We start from the raw sequence: 22,250 nt of genomic DNA on the forward strand, positions 1-22,250 counted from the left end.
CAAGTTTGCCGTCGCCGCAGATCGAAGACAGCACCAGCACCAGCAGTCTTGACCGCTACGCGAGAATCGAGAGCATAAGGCAGCAGTTTTGGCGTCGGTGGCAAAAGGAATATATTAGCGAGCTCCAGCAGCGCACCAAATGGCGCACTAATAAGGACAAACTACACGTCGGAGACCTCGTCATTCTACAAGACGACAACCTCGCTCCACTTCACTGGCGTATGGGCAGAGTGGTAGGATTATTTCCTGGTCCTGATGGCATTACAAGAGTGGCGGAAATAAAAACCACTAGAGGAGTCGTCAGAAGAGCTTTGACTCGGATTTTCTTTCGGAAACTTCATCTTAAACACCCTCGGTGTTTCAGAAGGGGGAATCATGTCGGCGCGCTTTACAACCATAGTGTAACATCAAGTACGCATATAATTAATGTCAATGTCAGTGAACCTTGCGTCATCTGTCAATGTAACTTGTCACACAAAAATATGCAATATCATTCACTTCTTCAAATACAACCTTCGCTGAGGTCACGTTTTTTATTAACTCAAACCTGCATCAAGAACTAGGGTCTGCCTATCGGGCCCTATGATGTGTCCAATCTAAGGATTGAACACTCAGTCAGTGGTGATTACCACGGCTCGAACTCGGTCTCCACGAAAGGAAAGCCGAAGCCTACTAGGCTATCACCGCTTTGTTTCTTGACATTATATTAAATCACAGGAGATAGGGCAACTCTCTCATGGATCTTAGAGGTTATACCCACCATGATGATGCGAGTTAGCGTGTGCGTGGAAATACCGGTTGTAACGTATGAGATATCTGATCATCGGCAACTTCGCATATGCGCGAGCTGCGACAACGTTGGGTTCTCTTCATTTAGAGAGAGCATCACAGACACACGCAACAGAACGCAAGCTAGTTTGTATATCTTATATCTTTAAACGAGCACATTTATTATACATATATACATATATATCTTAATATATATAAATCTCTTGTCACGATGTTTATCCGCGATGGACTCCTAAACTACTTAACCGATTTTAAATTAAATTGGCACACCGTGAGCAGTCTGTTCCAACTTAAGAGATAGGATAGTTTAGATTTTTAATTATAGTCGCAATTTTATAATGCAAATTATTTTTCTATAATTAATTGACAGTCACATGTTATATATATATATAATACTACTATACTAATTTAAGGCTTAGCGATACTGAATGCTTTAAAAATACAAAATCAAACGCAGACGAAGTCGCGGGCAACAGCTAGTATATATATAATTGTAATCTCGGGATCGGATCCAACGATTTTTATGAAATTTAGTATACAGGGGGTTTCGGGGGCGATAAATCGATCTAGCAAGGATTCATTTATATTGGAAAAACTGCAAAAAATATCCTTTTTGAGAGATTCTGATGCGTGCAATGCGTGAACGGTAAACGTTACGCCAGACGACGGAAGTATGTAGTAAGTATATCGGAATTGTCGGAATTGTTGTTTCTTTAAAGTTCTATAAGTCCGCGACAACATACGAATATTTTTTAAGTCGGCTCATTCGCGGACGAAGGAACGCGGGTCCGCTAGTATGAACTAAAATTTCCGGTACGACCAGCACTTTGCCGAATGCTGTGGTCTCATAAGTGAGAGTTCGAAGCCCAATCAGGTGAAAGACTTCGATCGCGGCTAGTTACCACCCTTTCGGCGAAAAAGAACCGACAACAATTTAGCATTCCGGTACTGCAGCCAGTTCTTTGTTGACAATATTTCGTTATTTGTTGTAATAGCAATTTTACCAAACCTGTCTTGAATATGAAGTACGATTTTTTTACCAATATAGGGCTGATAAGGCGCGTCAGTGATGGCATATTGCAGTAGAGTATCAGGACTGTGGGACAATAACGGCCTGATAAAATGCACTCACTCACTCACTAAGTGTTTCAATCATTGTTATATGTATATATTACTATCGTTCAATATCATCTCTATGAGAGTCCTGTCACAGAGGCACATTGCCGCATGCCTTCGGCTGGAGAGATTAATAGTTTATTACAGCACATGATCATCTATATGGGACTGATTACAAAAGCAAAGACTTGTGCCCGCTGAACGACAAGCTGCCCTTTTTGCATTTTTGCACGAGAGTTATTTGTTTGTATAACATTTAGATTAAAGAGAGCATCATATAAAACCTGATGTTGTAATATCAGCTCGGTGACTGTCCTCTCTCCAAGGGACCTCGCCGAACGCGCCGCCCTGCCCCTGCCTTCCTCATCAGTAATGGCACATTGCAGCAGAGTAACCAACTTTCGCTGCATTGGCCTTGATAAGCGATTGCCCGAGGTACTGCTTGCTGTACACAAACAAATAATTTTTGTTAAATGAGTAAAGTGAGTCTTGTGACCAAACTTAAATAACAGGCAAACAATATAGTAACATCTTTAACAACAAAGAACTTTATGAATAGGGCAGCACACAGACAGTAGTGGACATCCTGTGGTGATGTGAGATGGTGATAATGGTGATGATCATGATGGTGATGTAAGATTAGTTCAAAGAATTGTATAGAACAGAACTAGCGCCATTCTCTACTTATAAACATTACAGATGCCTTAATAAATATATGATAATAATTATTATAGTGAATTCCCAATCGAGTCACAATGTGAATAGTTGGGATTTTTTCGATCCGAACCTTAATGAAATAAAAAAGTTGCAATAAGTAACAGGAAAAGAAAATTCCTAACAAGTAACAATAATTTATTTGTATGGGTGATAATGATAGGTAAATTAGTAGTTTTTTCACATATCCTCAGACATCGTATCGTAAGTTGTGCCTCCATCCATAAACATTATTTATCAAACGTTTTTTCAATATTTTTTTGTCAAAAACATATAATATTGAACAAAGAAATTTTTGCAGTACTCGATGACATTTACCATGCACAGATGTCTTATAGAGCAAACTTCAGCTACGCCAAGAAGGATTATGTAATCTGTATGAAGTCTTTTTTAGATAAAATATTATATATAATGTATAGTTTTAATTTTAAACTCACTCTCTCTTGCGAGATACTTTTACAGCAAAAATAAATTTTGATTTTATTGATTTCTAGTTTCGGTTTAAGTTAAAAAGCTTTTTTCATGAGTTTGGCTATGGAACTTTATTATGTAAACTAACAAGAGTAAGAAAAGCAGTATAAATTTTTTAAGAATGCATATTACCACATAGTTTAAGGTAAATGGCGAGATGTTCAAGGCATCGCACAATGATATCATATGCTTGACGGTCATGTTCTGGTAGAGCTTGTATGCAGGGTGGATGATAGGGCTGTGTTGGCGGGGTATACCCCGCTAACTGTAGCAGCGCCGTGTTCACAACAAATTCTTCCGGCTCGGCTTGGATAACTGTCTAAAATAATTAATAAAATATATTTTATTTATTGTAATAATTACATAAATAGATAAAAAATTTATTAATTTCATTTTTTACTACTGTCACATTTTGTTCTGGTGTGGTCTTGTACGTGGAAAATCTAATGACTTCCCATAGGGCCAGATTGGGAAAGTATGATTTTGGGTTCTGCTGCTTTGCAGCAGGTTGCATCCTATCATTTGGATTATGATTGTGGTACAAAATCTAGTTTAGTGCTTCATCCCTTTCATGTACTATCACCTTAGAGCGCTTCAAGCCAGATTTAAAGAGTAAAAGACAAACATACTTTTCACCCTTTTGTTTAATAAATATTATATTTTAGGGGTTCCATTCCATTAAAAAGGAAATAAACATTTACTCATAGAATAGTACAATGATACTTTATCATTAAACTAAAATTGAATGTAATTGTCAATAGTTGAATTTATCCTAGTATCAGCAGCTTAATTGTACAAAGTTCTATACATTGGATTGCTCCTTAATGCTTGTCAAAAAGTTCTAAGAGAATAAAGCTAACCTGATCAAAGGGGCACTGTTTTCTATGCAAATGTTTAAGACAATGCCCACAGAGAGTGTGGCCACATCCGAGACTGATTGGGCTCCGTGGCGGGGCGCCAAATTCGCGGCAGCACACCGGACAATTTAGATAGTCCGTCCATTGCGGCGCCTGGATGGGCATTCTATAAAAATTACAAAAATATTTTCTTACAATTCTAATACTTACTGTGAGTCTTATTAATACTGATTTTTGAAGACTCGTTCATACTACATAGCTCGTAAGCAACACCACCTTAAAAATAGGCAATCAAAATATAACATGCTACTTCATTTTGTTTTCATAAGTATCACATTTTAATGTGACACTTATGAAAGGCTGACTGCTATGTTGAATAGTGTGGTGTATTTGAAAGAGAATTTAAACATGAATAAATTTGGTATTGCAAAAGTTGTCTGTCTCAAATTCAAATTAACAATTTTTTTATGAAATTAAATCAAATTAGTTTTTGGATAATAATAGTTTATAATTACCAATTAAATTAGTTTATTGGCATTATTTATTTTATTTTGAAATTACTGTAAACAACTCAAAATACAAAAGAATATGAAACAATGGCACTATAACCAAAACAACACTCTCACTGTAAAGAGTGCTGCAGATGCAATCAACTAGATGTTTGAATGTTTAATAACTTCCTCCAAAATGTTATAATTACTAGTGTATATAACTGATCAATCCTTGACCTACAATCTAGGGCAGCAATTTCAAAACTATGTACTCTCCATTAGTAAGCATTTTTCGGAGTGGGAAGTACACTGTCTTTATTTATATATCACCTGTACTGTTTTCTCTTAGTAAATTGTGCATTCAGAAGAGAAAAGCTAATACTATGGCAATAACATTTCAGCAGGTACAGTTAGAAATACACAGATTTATTGGGTATAATTACAGAAAGTTATTTATATACTTCTGAGTAACAAATCGTTTTAGTAAAATTCTACCATACGAATCTTTATCAATAAAACAACAGTTCAAAGTAAAACTGCAAATGAAATTGTAATAATATGGTCATGAGGAAAATAATATGTCATAATTAGTTAATATATAAACAGAGTGTATGTAAACTTAGCACAATCACATTGACGAGGTTTGTTTTACTCCAACTATAGGTACTGCAGTGGTCTAATAAAAATCGTCGCGTCATTGAATTTGATGGTGACATAAAAGATATTTTTTATATAATCCTAATTGAGAGTTGCGAAAGTTAAAATAAATATTTTTATTAGCTTTGTAATAATGGTTGCACTTTTACGAGATTTTCGTTAATCTACAGGCAATAATAATTCAAAGTTTTGACATGAAAAAATTGCCACCTAGGCAGCATGTATAAAGTTTGATAAACAAGCCGCGGTACAATAAACAATGTAAACTATTATCTTTTAGTAAAGGAATTCATTGCAGTTTAATATACTTTGATTACCTCATAAATAACACGAACACTCATCACAAAAATAACACATTTAGCTTCTACCCACTTCAAATCATGATCAGTCAGCAGCCATAAACATAGACTAACAAATTACTAAACTTGATAGGTAAAGCTCCACAGTTTTTTACGGGATTGTAAAATTGTGCCAATACGTACCATAGATAATGAGTTGGCTCCGAACCAAGAGGATACAAAGTACGAATACAGTCCGTCAAACACGGTTACTTTTTTATATAATTTTGCAGTCTGTATGAAAAATAAATGTTATCTACAAATTAATTCTTTATTCAAAATCAGACTAATAATTACTAACTAAAATTAATATGTACAATAAATATAAGCCGTCTAACTGTACACTTATGGCACCATGTTACCCAAAATGCTGGCGCTATTGCCCCTTTGAATTGCTAGACTCAGCCGTTGGACTAAATAGCTTAAACTAAAAGAGATCGATGGATTAGTCAGCACACATTGCTTGCATGAAAACAGAGACTATATTTTAAACATCACGCTAGATCTTTATATAGACTGATTACAAAATTTCGAGATCATCGTAAGGAAGCCTAAAGAGGCGTCAATAGTTCTCCATAATGGCGTGTGAAATCCACCACTAGGCCAGTGCAGCGTGGTGGACTACGGTCTAAACTCTACTCATTGCGGAGGAAGATCCATGCCCTGTAGTAGGCCGGTAATTGGTTGATATGACGATGAACCCAGAATCATGGCCCATAATACACGAACAACTACACCATCAAGGTAGTCCTTCCAGGGCTACTAAAGAGGTGTTATAAATAAACTTAGTAATAACTTATAAATAAACTATTTGTTTACTAAAACTTAATTCACTAAAGGTTACGAAGTACTAATAGGCGAAAGTAAATGTAGGTGGGCCTTTAAAACCACAGATACTCAAAACTTGAAATTCTGATCTCAGCAAGGATCAAAGATTACCTACCTTCTTCGGTTCTAACTTCTAATGTTATTGATTATTTAGTATTGATTAATCGTTCTTCTCTTTAAAGAAGAATATTAAAATAATATTTGTTGTTATTCAGAGTAAATATTCGTGAATAAAGTGAAAAAAATGTTGTGGAAACTACTATTGATGTCTACTATCTTTTCTGCTAGCACTTTTGTTAGTTCATTAATATTTTAACTTGCATAAAATATAATAAGCGGCGGCATAGTTTTTTAGATTAACTTTACATTTTCTTTAATTGATTTAAGGCTCAGTTTTACGAAGATCAACGATGTCGCTGTATTTGTCCAAAGACAAATACAATAATTAATAGTACAGAGCAGTCCATCAGGACTCTTTATATTGCATATGTTCCTCCGAACCAATGGTAAGTATTGATGAAATCATTATTTAACCATACCTATTAGCTGTTGCTCTTGTCGATGTTAACGTATTTGTATAACTTTTTTTTTTAAACACAGTAATAACCGTTTTCTTGGGACATAAAGAACCTGAATACGAGTGAGAGATTAATCCAGAGGGAATATTTTACTGTACTGCACTAAAATCCTATCTGCGTGGATGCAACTGCAAGCTGCTTCTTCCTGTTGCTGTCTTTGTATTTAGTTGCCGGAATCTGTTGTATGTAGGGCCATCGATGAGGTCGCCTACTGAGTGACTAGCCAGCCTAGCTCACACCAGAAGTTTAACAGGTAGCCAAGGTTACTACGTGGAGGTCTTCAGGGAGTCACTCTAAGGAGCCAAGGTGTGATGTGTGTGGTCCTGATACTCCTAGCTAGCCCTGTGTCAAATTTCATTTAGATGGAGAGTGCAGTACTAAGTAATAAATAAACAGAGTTAGAGCATTGTCTACCAACCTTGTTACATTTTTATTTGGTAATGAATTCATAGGGGTCAGTTGTAAACCTGTTAACCCTTTGTGCATATAATATTTTGTTTTCTGATATTATTAGGTATAGGCATAGGAGACTTTCTTAATAAGTCTTCTTGTGGTTTATTTTACATCATAGATTCAGTATTTATAAGTAAGTCTATTCAGTATGTTTTAAATAAAATTTACCTATGTTAATTTTATATAAGGTTAAACAATTCTTTATTCATGTTGACAGCAATTGCTATGGAGTAATTCTTCCAAGAGTCTCTGATAAAATCAGACATAATGCACAATCATTTTGTCCCAGATGTGATTGTAAATATGAGAAGAGAAATACAACTGTGATTATGGTGAGCTAAGATACTTATGCTGTTACTAATAAAGCACACTATTGTACAGAACTACTACACTATTGCACACTATTGTGGTGGGTAATTGGGATAGCTTAGAATCTCCTCTGTGTATCTAGCATAATATTTTCTGTCCAATTTTCAATAATTGACTGATTATTTGAGCACATGACATGGATCTCTCATTAGTGAAAATTTAACTTCTGTTATCCTCCTTGAATATTTATTGGTTTGGTTGGTGATTGAAATTAAAGAAATAAATAATCCCAGTATAATTTTGAGCAAAGGTGTGTTTTTTTAGTAATAGTACAACTTTGACAACATTCAATAAATACAGAAACTGTGACCAATTACAGCATTATTTAAGTTAATGCTACAAAATCTCTCTATAATATAAATTGCATATAGATATCCGGTCCTGGCATGCACCAACTTTTGTGTATTCAGTGTTTAAATTTTATCTTACAGTTAATATAAGAAAAGGCATCACACCAGACTTGCATGGTCTATACAAGATCGGTTTTTGAGGAGGGTTTTATTGGAGGGTGAGGGTGTTACCTAAAATGTCAGTGGTTGAAATTAATAACAATAAATAGTTCAAAACTAAAATATTAAATGTCTTAGTACTGCTTTCAAGATTTATTGTTTATAATACAGAAAATGACCATAAAGTTGCTTTAGCACTAATAAGTTATAAAGACTAGATGGATTCATCAGTTCAATAATTTGTCTCCTTAACTGCTGTTATAGCTATCATATGATGCCTGTTTCAAAAGCAAACTCAGTAAGGCTATTTATTATAGAGCATGCAAGCAGTCACAGTTAAATAGTTTTCACTGACCATCAACATCTGCAGTACCAAAGGAACTCTCATTAGTGCATTGCCATATTTTTATAAATTTATTCTTAGTATCACCAATTCTCCAAGCGATTTGTTTTAATAACATAGTCTAAGGAATCCACTTGAAGAAAATGTTATCCAGTCTGTTTAAGCATTATTGCTTTGGAACAGGCATGAGTATATGCAACCGGTATATGTTTGCAACCGGTGGAAATATCTTCAATCCTTAGGTCTGAAGGTGTTGAATGCTGATCTCCTCTTTGTACTACCTGTACAGTAATTAGTGGCATAGTCTTGGTCAAACTGTGAATGTTAATGTTGAGACTAATTTTGCCTTGCTTTGCCATTACAACTTACACAAGGGTGATGGGTGCTTAAGTTAGAATGAAAGCCATAAAGACTTTTATTCTAACTTTGAAATCATGTCAAGGGCAAGAAGAATTAGCTGCTCTGGATTGCACGGGTTGTGTGAGTTACTGCCTAAAGGGATGCAGAACCCGAATATTTTCATGACTGCTGAGCAGCCAGCGAACAACTTTAATTGGTTCTTCAAGGATCTCCATGACAATACTCAGCTCACATATACAAGAGTGGCTTAGGGAACTTGGCAGTCAGAACACATCAGATTCTTTGCGGCTGAATAAAACTGAATCTTAGTTTGCCTTGTTAGCTTATTGGCAAGGTGCACCATGTGCAGGTGAGGTTGACTTTGGCCACTATGATGGAGTTTGAACCACTTGCACCCCAGTTTATAATTTATCTCACTATTTTTCACTTTGTTGTATGCATTTGCTAGTTTTTTATAAACTTAAATACCTACATTCTTGCTTAAACTAAATTTTATTTTATTATAAGGAATACCTAAAGGAAATTCATATTTAAACATAGGTAATTTATTTATTAGCTAGATGCTCATAGTACAGGCCTTAGGCCATCATATCAACTCCATTAGTTTAATCTTAATGAAGTTGATATCAACTAACATTCAGTGTTGATAACATTCAATGGGAACGTTGAAATTTAAGCTTTATGTAAAATTCTTCAAGTACACTTCTCAATTGTGTGCACCAAGAGGACCACACGTGGTATATTTTAATCAACACTTTATGGCATATGAAATAAAGCTAATTTTTCTATGCTTTAATTTAAGTCTAGTCAGTATTGAGTTGATATGATATGCAATGGCAATCACCAGAGATGAAATGGAGAGGAGCGGTGAGGTAATTTTTGATATCCGACTACAGAAAACTTAGTGTATAATCTCCGAATCCGTTATTTAGTTCACCGCTCATATTCCCCAAAGAGCTCTGGTTGATTGCTACCCAATTACCAAAATTAACCTTATAATACTTTTTGTTCAACAGATTGTTGTTATATTTGTGCTATGGATGATACTGCTGTTGATTGTATACTACCTTTTCCTAAGGCTGCTTGTAACTTTCTCCAAGAAGCAGCAGAACAGATACAATGAAGTAAGGAGTAATTCATTTGAGGTAAGATATTTCTTAATTTTTTTGTAATAAATATTTAACATATTAAATATTCTGTCTGTAGCTGTATTGCACACTCGGTGATACAAAAGGTGATAGTGCTTACTATTACCTTACCAGAGGTTTACGTCGTCATCACTGTTCATAAGCTGTGTTCTTAAAGCTATATTAACGGCTCCAAGAATTCGAGACATCAATCAAGTGAACGTAATTTAGAAGGAAGGATTCAATCTGTTGAAATATACTTTTGGTTATTTATTTTATATAATCAAAATAATATAGTTGCATTATGTTATGTGGTTTGTTTTTCAGTCTTATAAAATTGTGTTTTGTTTTACTAAATGAAAGTTAGCTGATTGGTACTTTAACTAATAACTCTTCATGTATGTGGGTTGTCGTTTCTACTAACATACGTCCATATATAAATCTAAACTGTACTGTAAACTGACAACGTGTAGTGGCATGCTCTACATTTATGATAAATCACTGCCTAGGAAGGTTGTTGCCTACTTGACAAGGTAGATTGGAAGCAGCCAGCCTCGCTCTCATTTCCTGCAAGATAGAAAAATGATTGTAAATGTTGATGTTGGAAAAGAGCAACTACTGAGTTTCTTGCCGGCTCTTCTCGGTAGAATCTTTCCGAACCGGCGGTAGAGTCACTACAAACATACATACTAGACGTTTCAAAAGTGCTTATAAATATTGAATTTGAATTTGAAACCCTGCGCACGCTACTGACCACGCGTGACTAAATGATTAAGATTGTCTGTCTGCTGCTTGCCAGACGGCCATCAAGTAAAACTTTTTAAGAACACGAAATTCACGACACGTGACAGCTGCTGACAGACTACGCGACACTGGTAGAGATTACATTGCGCTAGAATTACATTGACATATTTTTAGCATATCCCAAGAGTTTATGATTTCAACACATTAATATATAGTTTTTCTTGTTGTTGCAGATTGAGAATCTATTACTTACAGGCGAAGAAGAAATGGAAACTGAAATACCTTAAATAAAAATTGAAAAAATTAACACTGATCATTAAAAATTAATTAATAAAAGGCAAATTTACTTGTGAAAGTTTTTATTTCTGTGACCATAAAATACGAGTACATAGCTATTTAATTGCAGCATTTAATTTTAATTTCTAATAAAATTCAATACATTTATTACCTTAAATAGAAGTTACAATAGTATAATATGAAATATAATCGTGTATATTAAAAATAAGTTTTTGCTTACAATAAGGCAGAATTGCGGAGTACGATTTATTTATTGCTATTGTTTTTTGTTTTCTAATTACTAAATAAAAATATCCACACAGACGTCACGCAAGACGCCTGTTTGGATTTTTTTACAGTTTATCATGGTACATCGCCTTTACATACTTTCTGGCAATAAAGGGCAACTGTCACTCGCTACTATTATTACATTTTGCTAGCATTCATGATTCAATTAGGTTGACTTCAGAAAATCCACACGGATGTCGTGTTCGACGTCTATTTGGATTTTTTCACAGTTTATCATGGTTCATCGCCATTAAATAATTTTTGACACTAATAATTGCTAATATTCAATAAGGTTGACTCTGATTAATTATCTAATTAATTAATAACTAATCATAGTAAATAATTTTATTATTATTAATCTAGAATCTTTAAGCCCGATCCACATTAGACTGACACGTTGTGATGCGCAACTAAATCGCGACAAACGAATGGCGCACCCTAAACATCCAGTTTCAAAAATTGAAGGCGCACACTATTAAGACAACACTGACTACTCAAATAAGAGCATTGAAATGTAAGTAAGCGCATAGCTTACATTAATCAAGCTTACGTCCCAATGTTTGAATTTGAGGCCTATCGAAGTTACAGAAGGCCAAAAAACCCAGTGACAGTATCACATTTGTCAGTATAATGCACGTGAGTTTGTTTACATTTATTGTCTCTCGGTCGGTTAGTTCAGGCCAATAAAAAGTGTATGGTTTCCATTTCTGATGCATGTCACCATAGCGAGACAGTTTAATACGAATCCGGCTTCAATTTGGCCTTATTTTCAAAATTTTTTTTTTATGTGAGGGTTATTTTTTAACAGCCTAAGAAGTAATTTACTGGGCTCTTAAGCTAAACAGGATGTTATTTTGGGAGCGGTAAGTGAAACGAGACACTCAAACTATTGATAGATTGAATAAATAATTTCTTCAATTTTGATAGGAAAATTGGCATACCAACAATTGCAATTTAAGACAACTTAGCAGATCAATATTTTTATACCGGTTTAATAATATTAAACATAATAAATGTTGCCAATTCTGTTGTACACAGATCTCGAAAGATAATTGAATTGGCATGTCTAAAGACGTAGGGAATCAAGCAGATATTTAGGGAAAACTTTAGTAGGTCCTGCGCCCTGGGATGGTAATTTACGATTGTCAGTGCTTACATGAGTGAAGCATTCAAATGATGGGTGACTGAAGTTCCAACAGTTATTTTATTCGCGCAAACCTCAGTCGATAGTTAATGTGACGGAGAATGTAGCATTATTTCTATTTAGGTTAACTAGTAGTAGTTTACTTATGCTTTCTTATCGCGCTTGTCACCTACCCACCCCACCTTTCGATCCTAAATTATAATAAAAACAGCTTTTAGGAAGTCCCTTGATATCCGAGTCCTAATCATAAAATTGTATAAACATAGATACTCATCCAAATTATTATGATAGCGCAGTTTTGTTTTCGAAGAATTGACTAATATTTTTATTCGAAGTTTTTTAAGGATTTCTTTGATACGTTATTTATAAAAATAGTAAAATTTGGCATTTGTCTGTAGCTTACTTTATGAAGAATGCCATAGGCACAATCTCGCGGGAAAATCAAATGTTGCTGGCATCATCTAGACAACTTATCTCAATCGTTTTCGTGGAACTTGTGCTGAGTTTTTTTTTTAAACGATGCAATTATCCCTAAACGAACCAGTCGATCTCCCTATTAATTGATTTCCAGCAACGCATATTTGTTTTGTCACATTTCAAATCACTCTTATATGCCAGAATGTGACATTTTCAACTTTATACCACGTAAATGATGGATTATTAAGAAATGGCTCTATTAGATACAATAGTTTTGAGCGTGCCAAATTGCCATTAAAGTGTCCACATATGCGGTACATAAAGTTTCATCACCCGCTATAATATTATGTTAAAATATGTGTATTTCATTCTTGAGATTTCTAAAAACAATATGCAAAAATGAGATGCTAGCGAAAGACGCCTTTTTAATAACCACTTCATAATTAATAGGCGCGCTTTTTTCATAGTTGAAACAGATCTTTTATCTGCTTAGTTTTTGTACCACGTTTATAATTAAAGGCGTTATAGTTTGAGGTTTTGAATAACCAACCACTCTCAAAATAAAGGCCTATAAACTGGAACCTAATAAGATAAACAGCTTGGCTAATAACACTAGTTTAGCATAGTGTGGCGGTCGTATATGTTACGGCGTTGTTCCCTCACCTGACGCTTCCATTTGTCTTGCTGGTGAGTTACACGATTCAGCACGTTGCCCCGAGACGCCATGGTTTGTGATGTTCCGCTAATGGAGCTTTCGTCCTGAGGAATAACAATGTCTTTGAAAAGTATTTTAGCGTTAATACTGGCTTTTTGTTTTATTTGTTATTTATTGGTGGTAGAGTAAAAAATAGAAAGTTAGTAGATTCTTCATATTTGGGGGAATGCTGCCAGTAAGACCTGCGTCTTAAACATAGGGAATAGGGTGTAATGTTGCTCATTTTGGGCAGATCGCCTGTCTAGCAATGACAGCCGTTTTGGAAAAAAATAACATTTTGATGTCATTCTAAATGCTCATAAATTGGTGATTTATTTTCTATTCCTCGTGATTGCACCACCCCCGCTTTTTTTTAGTCCAAGCTCAATTGTATAAAGCTTAACCTAAAAAAAGTTTAAAAAATCTAAAATTATCCACCTGAGTAATGAAACAGATAAATATGCCGTAGTAAAACCTTTAAAACGTAAATGTCTTATAACGTAAGAAACTTATTAATGTTACTATGAAAATAATAAAAACTCTTTTTATATCAGTTAGTTTAAATAAAGGCTTTTGATTTTGAATAAAGGTTAAAGAGGGGCCAATTTCCGTTTAACACACTGTTTTTTCTATTTTTAAAACATACTTTGCACTAAAAATGTAATAAAGTTAGTTTATTAGACAAGTTAGAAAAAAAGATTTGTGCAGTAAAAAAAAGAGAACGCAGTCTTCGTTCGACTTTGGCAAATATTATCTTTAGCAGTGGTCTAGATTATGTATGCTTTTTCTCTTTAATTTTTACTTCTACAACTACAACCATGACTTATAATTATTCATCATACTTACATCCTCGTTGGTGTGTTCTTGGTAGGAGGCCTTTGCTCTCTTGTTAATGAGGGGGTCAAGGCAGATGAGGAATCCCATGTATGCTACGAGAAGCATTATCACCCATATCACTATGATAACTACAACCTGGAAACAAAAATCATAATTTTTAGATTCAATCGTTTGAAACTTTTTAACAAACAAACTACTGAACTGACTTCTTGAAAGGTAAAGATAGGCGCAAACGGGCGTAAAAGCGGTGAAGAGCAGATGATACGCGCAGACGTCGAACGCTTATCCCTCCACAACGCTGCCCCGCTGCACGAGTAGTGACGCAAAAATCTTTTCTCCCTTTTTCGGATGGACACTTGCCGATAACAATCTCGGGGTTGCTAAGGCGTCCCTGGCGGAGTGGAGCCAGCGCGAGAGCTCGCCATGAGAAAAGCCCCAGGGCTCGACGACATCGGAGGGAAACGCGAAAATCGGATTCCCGCGACATATTTTACATAGATAACATATTATGATAACAAACACACAGCGCTGCTCTACGCTTAAACGTTTTATTAATCTTCGCCGTTATGAATGGCCATACCTCTATTTGTCAGTCTCCAGAGAAGTTCCGGATTTTGGAAATAATCCGGACGAGGGTCTCACCCAACGGTCACAAGGGCGTAAAGAGGAAACCATAGTAGAACAAGCGCAAAATAAGTAAGTATCAAACGTCACTATTACCCGAGGTTCGAACCTCACAGAAGGCGCCCTTAGGTAATAAGTTTACTCCTCGGTTTGCGAAATCTGAGGCTCAACTCTCTCTCTTAAGGAGCCTCAGTCTCTTAAGGAGCCTCTTTTGATAAACAGGTTTTGTGCTGCACTTGTCTCCTTGCCTGTAGATTTAAATGTTAACACAGCGACCATAAACAATATTGTTTATCTGGCATTAAACATAAAAACGGTTTTAAGGCTTGAAGCCAGCGTATATCTACGTTTGTGCCGCTTGGTGTACAACAGTTATAACCACGCGTGCACTCCATGGTGATTATGGGCACACCCTCCAGGTAGTCGCCTTTAGTTCAGCAGTGGACTGTTATAGGCTTTTGATAATGATGTATACCTACGACCTTAATCTCTGGCAGTATTACCTTTATAATTGTAGTATTTCTGTTTTCGTACTTGCATTCACATCGTGGGCAAAACTCTTGATCCCTGCCTTTAATAATTTCACCAACCCGGGGCAGGATTACACCAACACAATTGCTGTAAATATATTTTTTTTCTGCTGAATATGGGTGAAATTATGAGTTCTTGTTCTCTTTAAGTCACAAATTCATATTCTGCTGATGAAACATTAACCATGCTTTTAACCAATACGTTAAAAAGTTTAACTATATTTATCATTGGAAGGGCTAAGTGCTTTTAATTATTAATTAAAAAGAAAAAATTATTACACCTAAACTCGTTCTATTATTAGTAGATGTAATCAATGATTATCTATTAAAAGAAAAAGAACAAGCAACGGGTAAACTAGTAAAAACCTTTATAATTTACTATGATGGCTACAGCTACGACAAACGTTAGGCTCAAAAAACGAGAATGCACATTGAGCGAACGAAACAGATCAAAACGCCATATATAGCGGAATTCACAATCACAATTCTAATTCAAACTAGTCTTAATATTTAACTATACTCGTATAATAACAGAATTATTTTTTTACTGTTTGTATAAATTCTAAAAATAATTAACCGATTTCAAAAAATCTTTCTCCTATAGAAAGCTACCTTTTAGCGATTTACATTTTCAATAATAATTAAGAGTTCAGTCTGAAATAATGGTTTGTGTGAAGAAGGCGACGAAAAAGCGGCTTTATCGGCTTGAGGTGACTAAATGCTCCGTCATAAGAAAATACTACGTAGTATGTACCTACTACAAAAATATTGGTCTTTCGTCATTGTAAAAAAAAAAATCCGCGGAGCTATGTAGATAGGTTCCCGGTATTATATTTTTGATTTTAGGAGAGGACTGCAATAATGAAAATATTCATCAAGAGTCATTAAAAGATAAATTGAAATAAGTTAAAATAATGACGTTGCATAACCGATTCATATTTGAATGTTAAAAATATTAAAACCTGTAAAAAGAAAATGAAATGTATTAAAGTTAATAACATAAGTAAAACTAATTCAGTTCAGTTTATTAAGCTAAGGGTTACGTTAACGATTTCCTCTATCTTCGTAACTAAGGAGTTATAGACTGGGGAATGCCGGAGAAAAAGAAAGTTTGTAAAAAGGTTGAAAGGTTGTTGTTAGTTTGAAAGACCAAGGCACGTTTAAAAACAATCTACACAATAATGGAAAAAATGTATAAAAACTTAATAGGTGCCTGTTATAGGCTACGTCAATAAAAAAATTAATTTATTTAAAAATAAGCCAAACACGCATGGAATATTTATTCCTTACAAGAAAAGTTAATTTGATATGAAATTCTGTTACGACCTACTCATTTAACGCGGGTTAAACCGCAGGGGACAGCAAGTTAAAGATACTAGAAATTGAGTTAGATACAACGTAGCGTTGATCTTTCTATAGATGTTTATTATTACATGCTGGTTGTGTACTTGTACACTAACAAGATAATGCGACTGTCGACTAACCATTTGTTAGGTGGCACATTGCCAATATACAGCTTCCGGTCATACTCTGAACCCTCTGTATTATTGAGGACGGCTGCTATACTTGGGCACACACACTTGCATCTTTTATCTTCGTATGATGCACCCTGTTAAAAAAAAGAACTTGATTATACAAAAATTTAAATAACTTAAAAACATGCAGGGACATTTGGGTGTTCAACATAAACATCTATTAGTGTCTTATATAAAAAAATCGACAGGTATGCCGTCGCGGCAAACAGCAAGGCGCTCCCTTATAACGTCATGCCCCCCCTACGCCACTGCATATTCAGTTATTTCTCTTATTTTGTATCTATATTGTATGATTGTGTTACATTAATTGAAATAATAATTAATTATTAAACCAATTTAAAAACACAGAACCGAATAGCTAAGTTTCATAGGAGTACTTAATTGCTGATTTCTATAAATACTGTGCTAGTAACAGATCGCTTTATTTTTTCATATAATATAAACAAACTTAGTGTATACACCAACTTTAAACAAATAAAGTTCGAAGAAAAAAAAAAAAAGGGGGGGGGGGGAAAGGATGAGGGTTTTGTCTGCTTTAGTTGCTTAAAGAAGTCTTTTTAAACGTACAAATGAAATTGTATACAATAGCCCACTTATGCCCATTTTCACTAACGACGAAAAAGGCAATGCCTACATAAGTTATGCCTAATCCAGAGAGATTCCTAGGCATACATGAACCGTTCACCAATAGTTATCACCTAATAGTTAGTGAACCGTTTTTTTTTATATACATCGCGTAAATCATTAGGCATTCGATTGAGGCGATGACTACGTTGAGTGACATCTCAATTTTCCACATTTGTGCATATAAGTAGGATATACTTTGACTTACCGTAATTGGTTTGTTATATTGTTTATCATGTTAAGGCATACCTAACCTTTAAGGACAATTTTTTTTTTGATGCAAAGAGTATATAAATTTGAGTAGATAAAAATTGTTTGTCGTATTTTTATATTTTCTTTTTTTCTAGTTTATTAACAACATTATGTTCATATCTTGATAATATTCATATATTCCTTGATGTTTCAAATACCCACATTCATGAATAAATGACAGCAACAGCAAGAAATTAATATCTTAGGTATGGTCGGTTCATGCTCACTACTCTGAGCTCCATAGAATATGGGAAACGAATAGGTATTAATTTTTTTTTAAACCTAATCTATTTTCAACTTTGGGATTTATATTTAGATATCAAGTAGTTGTTTTTTTACTCTATTCTATGTATTATTTGTTTTACGAATTAGTTTGCCCTTTTTTTAGAAATCACCACAATGAGATGGTGTTAAGGCCGTAGTCCACCACACTGGCCCAGTGTGAATTGGTGGACTTCACCCACTTTTGAGAACATTCCAACACAGGTTTCCTTACAATGTTTTTCCTTTACTGTTGAAGCAAGTGATATTTGAATTGCTTAAAAAGGCACATAACTTAGGAAAGTTAGAGGTGGTAGTTTGGATTTGAACTCGGCTTCCCGAAAGTTGAAGTCCTAGCCGGTTATCATCCACTTCAATATTAACTTTTAATCTGACCCGGGAATCAAACCATAGATCTCAAACAAATTATCTCGCAATCATAAAACTATCCTCAACTTAAATATAAACCCTTTTGCCTTCGCTTTGGTTGATGACCATCTCTGTTAAAATGCATATTTTTATGTCCTTGTAGCACAATATAATATTCTTTAATAAATGCAGGTACTTACATTGTGAGGATTCATTTCAGATAATTCATTCATTCATTTTTCAACTGATGTTCTTAAATTAAGAAAATAAAATAAGAATCTCAGCTTAATATAGATAAAAGTGGGAACAGCACAGTTAGGGATGGAATCAATAAAAAAAAACCTAACTAAATTGATGGGTCTAAAAGTAGTGCTATTCTTTTCTAACTCTTATCTAGTTAGCACCAGATTTGGCATTATAAATAGAATCAACAAAGAAAATGTATTTTCCAGCATAGCTAAGTAAATGGCCATAAGCTCAAATATACTGTTGATTGAGTGTACATTTTTGAAAAACTTAGTCCATTAGCAGTGCTTCCATAAATAGGTATAAATTTCTGAACAGTAAAGATATCTTAATGTATTATTTCTACATACTGTTATTTATTGCATAAATAAAATGTGTGGTGATTGCCTGATAGTTAGGGTGGTGACTTCTGTTACATTGGGACAATTTTTAATCCTCAGCACCCACATCTTTCTTTTAAAAATTATATATGTTCTAGGCAATTCAATTTTCTTGCTTTACCATGAAGAAAATATTGTGTGAGAGAGCTTCATGATTGAGAGTTCTCCATAATGTTCTCAAAGACTTGATCATTTTTCCAATTTGGTGGACTACAGCCTTCTCATTCTAAGAGGTAACCCATGCCCTGTAGGAAACCAGGCATGGTATTATAATTATGATAATGATAATCGTTTAATATTCAATTGTTTTAAATTTATCCTCTGATATTATCCCTTTTCCTGTTTCACGTCCATAAGTTAGTTTATAAAATGAAGTGTTGCTTCCACTTTTGCTCTTTTAATGCCCAGCTTACATTTCCAAAGCAAAAATAAGTCTATCACTTTGATAATCAGGATAGCAACAGCTAAATGCAAAATCTTGGTCCATTTTTGAGTGACCTAAGAAGGTCAAACTAATAAAAAAACTTTCACATAATTTATAATAATAATATGATGATTCTAATTCTAATACATTAAGATTTGCTGATATGCCTTGAATCACACTAATGCCAAAGTTTGCATATCCAGATAATATGCAAACTTTGGTTCTGAATATTCGATGCCAGGAGAGAGCTCCAGTTATGAACTACGCATCAACCTTTAATTCGAGATACAGCCTCCAAGTACAAGCTCTTAAGTGTAGTTATCATTAAAAAAACATGCTCAACTGTTTGCCTGATCACCGGAGACGTCAAACAGCATCCAATAGTTTTGAGTTAATAGGTTATTACATAGGTACCTGAGAGTAGTGAAACATAATAAAAACAATTTTAGGGAATTGTATTTTCTTTTCAGACTTACCGAGACCCATGTCGCACAGGTTATCACAAACGCGAATACTATGATGTGTTTATAAAACATTGCAATGCATTAATTAAATCGCAAACAAATTATGTAAGGCAGAGCTTACTTAAATTTTGAAAATCTACTAGAGGTAGGTAGTTATTAAATATTTATCACAGACCACTAGACAATTTAATACTTCACTTGAACAAAACCATTTATGATTGGTGATTTGTGACACATTTACGTCAGTTCATCAATTGTTTATTTTGTAAGTCGTAGTTCATGTATACATTCAGTGTTGCCCGCTCCCAAAAATATTTACCCCAAAGGCAAATCGTAATTGAAACGAATTATTAGTGTCTAATATAATAATTAATGAATCTTTTCCATTATCGTTTATATCACTTTAAATCTATTGTTACTGTATGATTCGATTTTATTACAAAAAAAATTGGTTGCCTGTAAAGTCGGTATACGGGCGAAAGTTTTACGTGACAACGACTTTGAGTGGTAAAATAATTTTAATGTGAATATTCATTCGTATAGTAGGAAGAAGGATGAAATAATAGTAACAATTTAAAACATTTATTTATACAAAGAATTATATTTAAAACATTAATTTATACAAAGAATCTCGCACTGAATTTCATATTAACAAAATTTTATTTTTACCTTTACACATACATACGTATTTATATACAAATATACATACAATAACTTGCAATACATTTGCGTACAATGAAACAGCGTTTACTACAAAGGGACGCGTGCCTTTCACTTTTTATGTCTGTCTCTCTCGCTCTTAGGCGGGCTAACCATGACCGAGTGGAAGGGACGCGTGCCTCTCACTCGCTCTCATTGTGAGCGCATAACGTGAGCGGAGCGTAACGCAGTTTCTTGAAGTGTCACCCGGCAAACCAATTTATAAGACGTTGTCACGTCAATATACTCTTTATTTTTCTTTTTTGATGACATCATAACTAGCTTGATTTAACATGCTGCACAACCGGTAGTAATCATATCTTTAATGCTTGATTACTCAAACATGAAACAACACATAGATATGATTACTACCGGTTGTGCAGCATGTTGAATCAAGCTAGTTATGATGTCATCAAAAAAGAAAAATAAATAGTGTATTTTTGTAATAAAATCTTTGTCTTGCCTATGCGTGCTTAATTAAAAACTTTTAAAACCAACACATTGGCAATGGATGTTGCAGGTATTATTTGGCAACGCTGACAACTGTTAACATCGACTACCAAGTTCCGAATGGTGATTTAGTATTAACCTTATTAACAGCTATAAAGTTTGTGTTTACAATATTATGGTATAAGCGTTACGATGTTAAAGTGTTTTTTTTTTTAAATTAACTAGTGTTATTAGTGTAAGTTGCACGCGACTTTATCAGCATACAATTTATAAATTGTTAAATGTCTACCGATAACTACCAGGATTTATTTTTAAAAATATAAATCCATTACAATATCTTATATCACAAATTTATCCCAATTTGGGGGAAATCAACTTATTTGGAATCCCTGGGTACTATCGTTTTTTCTTTCTAGCTTTACACAGATTAGCCAATGTCAGGTGTATTATACTTAGATTATGGAGGGTAGAGGTAAGGAGAGTCATCTTATATGGGAGAAAAGTTGAAAAAGTGTCCAGTGTATGCGCTAAATAACAGTTCAAAAATCCTCCACAATGGCGCTGGTGGATGCACAGGGTATGGTATGAATGTAGCAATCGTAGATGAATTGAAGTATGCCGAGTTAAAAAATTTAATGTCATTATCGACTAAAGTAGTTAATTATTGAGAATTTCAACAACTTACGTTGTACAAAATATTGTGGTAAATATAACCTTACTTCCTTGTATCTCCATACTTCCTTGTTTATTTTTCAAGCCTACTCTAACAATATTTATATTTGGCGCTTCTTTTAAGAGTTACCCTGATGCAAATGTGGCGCCATCCTAATTTAATACATTTTGACGACACTTTTTCATATACACAGATGACTCTCCTTACCTCTACCCTCCATAACTGATACATAAGATTAAAAAAAATACGTATCATACATGAGAATACTGGGTTCTAGGTTTTTTGGTATAATGGTCGCTGGATACGTAACGTGTTTTTAAGGCTGACAGAACGGTAGGCATATTATCATAAACAATCATTTTATAGAACACAGGAATGA

General features: G+C 34.4%; 3 protein-coding genes across 4 annotated transcripts in view; 1 reads left to right on the plus strand and 2 right to left on the minus strand.

The window, feature by feature from the left end:
• LOC120636042 (roquin-1) overlaps nucleotides 1-5,477 on the minus strand; it is a 30,517-nt gene extending 25,040 nt beyond the window's left edge. For both annotated transcript variants that reach the window (XM_039907301.1, XM_039907300.1), the window contains exons 1-4: nucleotides 5,413-5,477; nucleotides 3,951-4,113; nucleotides 3,223-3,409; nucleotides 2,190-2,350 (exon numbers count right to left, since the gene is read on the minus strand). In XM_039907301.1, the coding sequence (XP_039763235.1) occupies nucleotides 2,190-2,350; nucleotides 3,223-3,409; nucleotides 3,951-4,113; nucleotides 5,413-5,417 (516 nt within the window). In that variant the 5' untranslated portion in view covers nucleotides 5,418-5,477. The remainder of the gene's footprint in view (nucleotides 1-2,189; nucleotides 2,351-3,222; nucleotides 3,410-3,950; nucleotides 4,114-5,412) is intronic.
• Nucleotides 5,478-6,393: 916 nt separating this feature from the next.
• On the plus strand, nucleotides 6,394-11,043 carry LOC120636081 (proton-transporting V-type ATPase complex assembly regulator TMEM9-like). Its single transcript, XM_039907370.1, has 5 exons — nucleotides 6,394-6,556; nucleotides 6,649-6,767; nucleotides 7,510-7,624; nucleotides 9,830-9,958; nucleotides 10,918-11,043. The coding sequence occupies exons 1-5, from the start codon at nucleotides 6,506-6,508 to the stop codon at nucleotides 10,969-10,971; spliced, it is 468 nt and encodes a 155-aa protein (XP_039763304.1). The 5' UTR covers nucleotides 6,394-6,505; the 3' UTR covers nucleotides 10,972-11,043.
• Nucleotides 11,044-12,028: 985 nt separating this feature from the next.
• Nucleotides 12,029-20,121, minus strand: LOC120636080 (uncharacterized protein CG1161-like). The gene is made up of 5 exons (XM_039907369.1): nucleotides 20,062-20,121; nucleotides 16,979-17,103; nucleotides 15,468-15,582; nucleotides 14,350-14,475; nucleotides 12,029-13,568 (listed from the first exon to the last, which is right to left on the minus strand). Exons 1-5 carry the CDS (start codon nucleotides 20,119-20,121, stop codon nucleotides 13,422-13,424), a joined length of 573 nt encoding a protein of 190 aa, XP_039763303.1. The 3' UTR covers nucleotides 12,029-13,421.
• Nucleotides 20,122-22,250: the final 2,129 nt, after the last annotated feature.

Source organism: Pararge aegeria, chromosome Z (assembly GCF_905163445.1).
Source record: "Pararge aegeria chromosome Z, ilParAegt1.1, whole genome shotgun sequence".
Lineage (NCBI taxonomy): Eukaryota > Metazoa > Arthropoda > Insecta > Lepidoptera > Nymphalidae > Pararge > Pararge aegeria.

What these genes read in the sequence shown, in the direction of transcription:
- LOC120636081 (XM_039907370.1), top strand. Translation starts at nt 6,506, where the DNA reads ATGTTGTGGAAACTACTATTGATGTCTACTATCTTTTCTGCTAGCACT. An exon ending in TCTTTTCTGCTAGCACTTTT is followed by an intron (nt 6,557 to 6,648) that starts GTTAGTTCATTA and finishes AATTGATTTAAG; the next exon opens with GCTCAGTTTTACGAAGATCA. An exon ending in TAAGGAGTAATTCATTTGAG is followed by an intron (nt 9,959 to 10,917) that starts GTAAGATATTTC and finishes TTGTTGTTGCAG; the next exon opens with ATTGAGAATCTATTACTTAC.
- LOC120636080 (XM_039907369.1), bottom strand. Translation starts at nt 20,121, where the DNA reads ATGTTTTATAAACACATCATAGTATTCGCGTTTGTGATAACCTGTGCG. An exon ending in AATGTGCCACCTAACAAATG is followed by an intron (nt 15,583 to 16,978) that starts GTTAGTCGACAG and finishes ATATATTTACAG; the next exon opens with CAATTGTGTTGGTGTAATCC. An exon ending in GAAATACTACAATTATAAAG is followed by an intron (nt 14,476 to 15,467) that starts GTAATACTGCCA and finishes TTTTGTTTCCAG; the next exon opens with GTTGTAGTTATCATAGTGAT.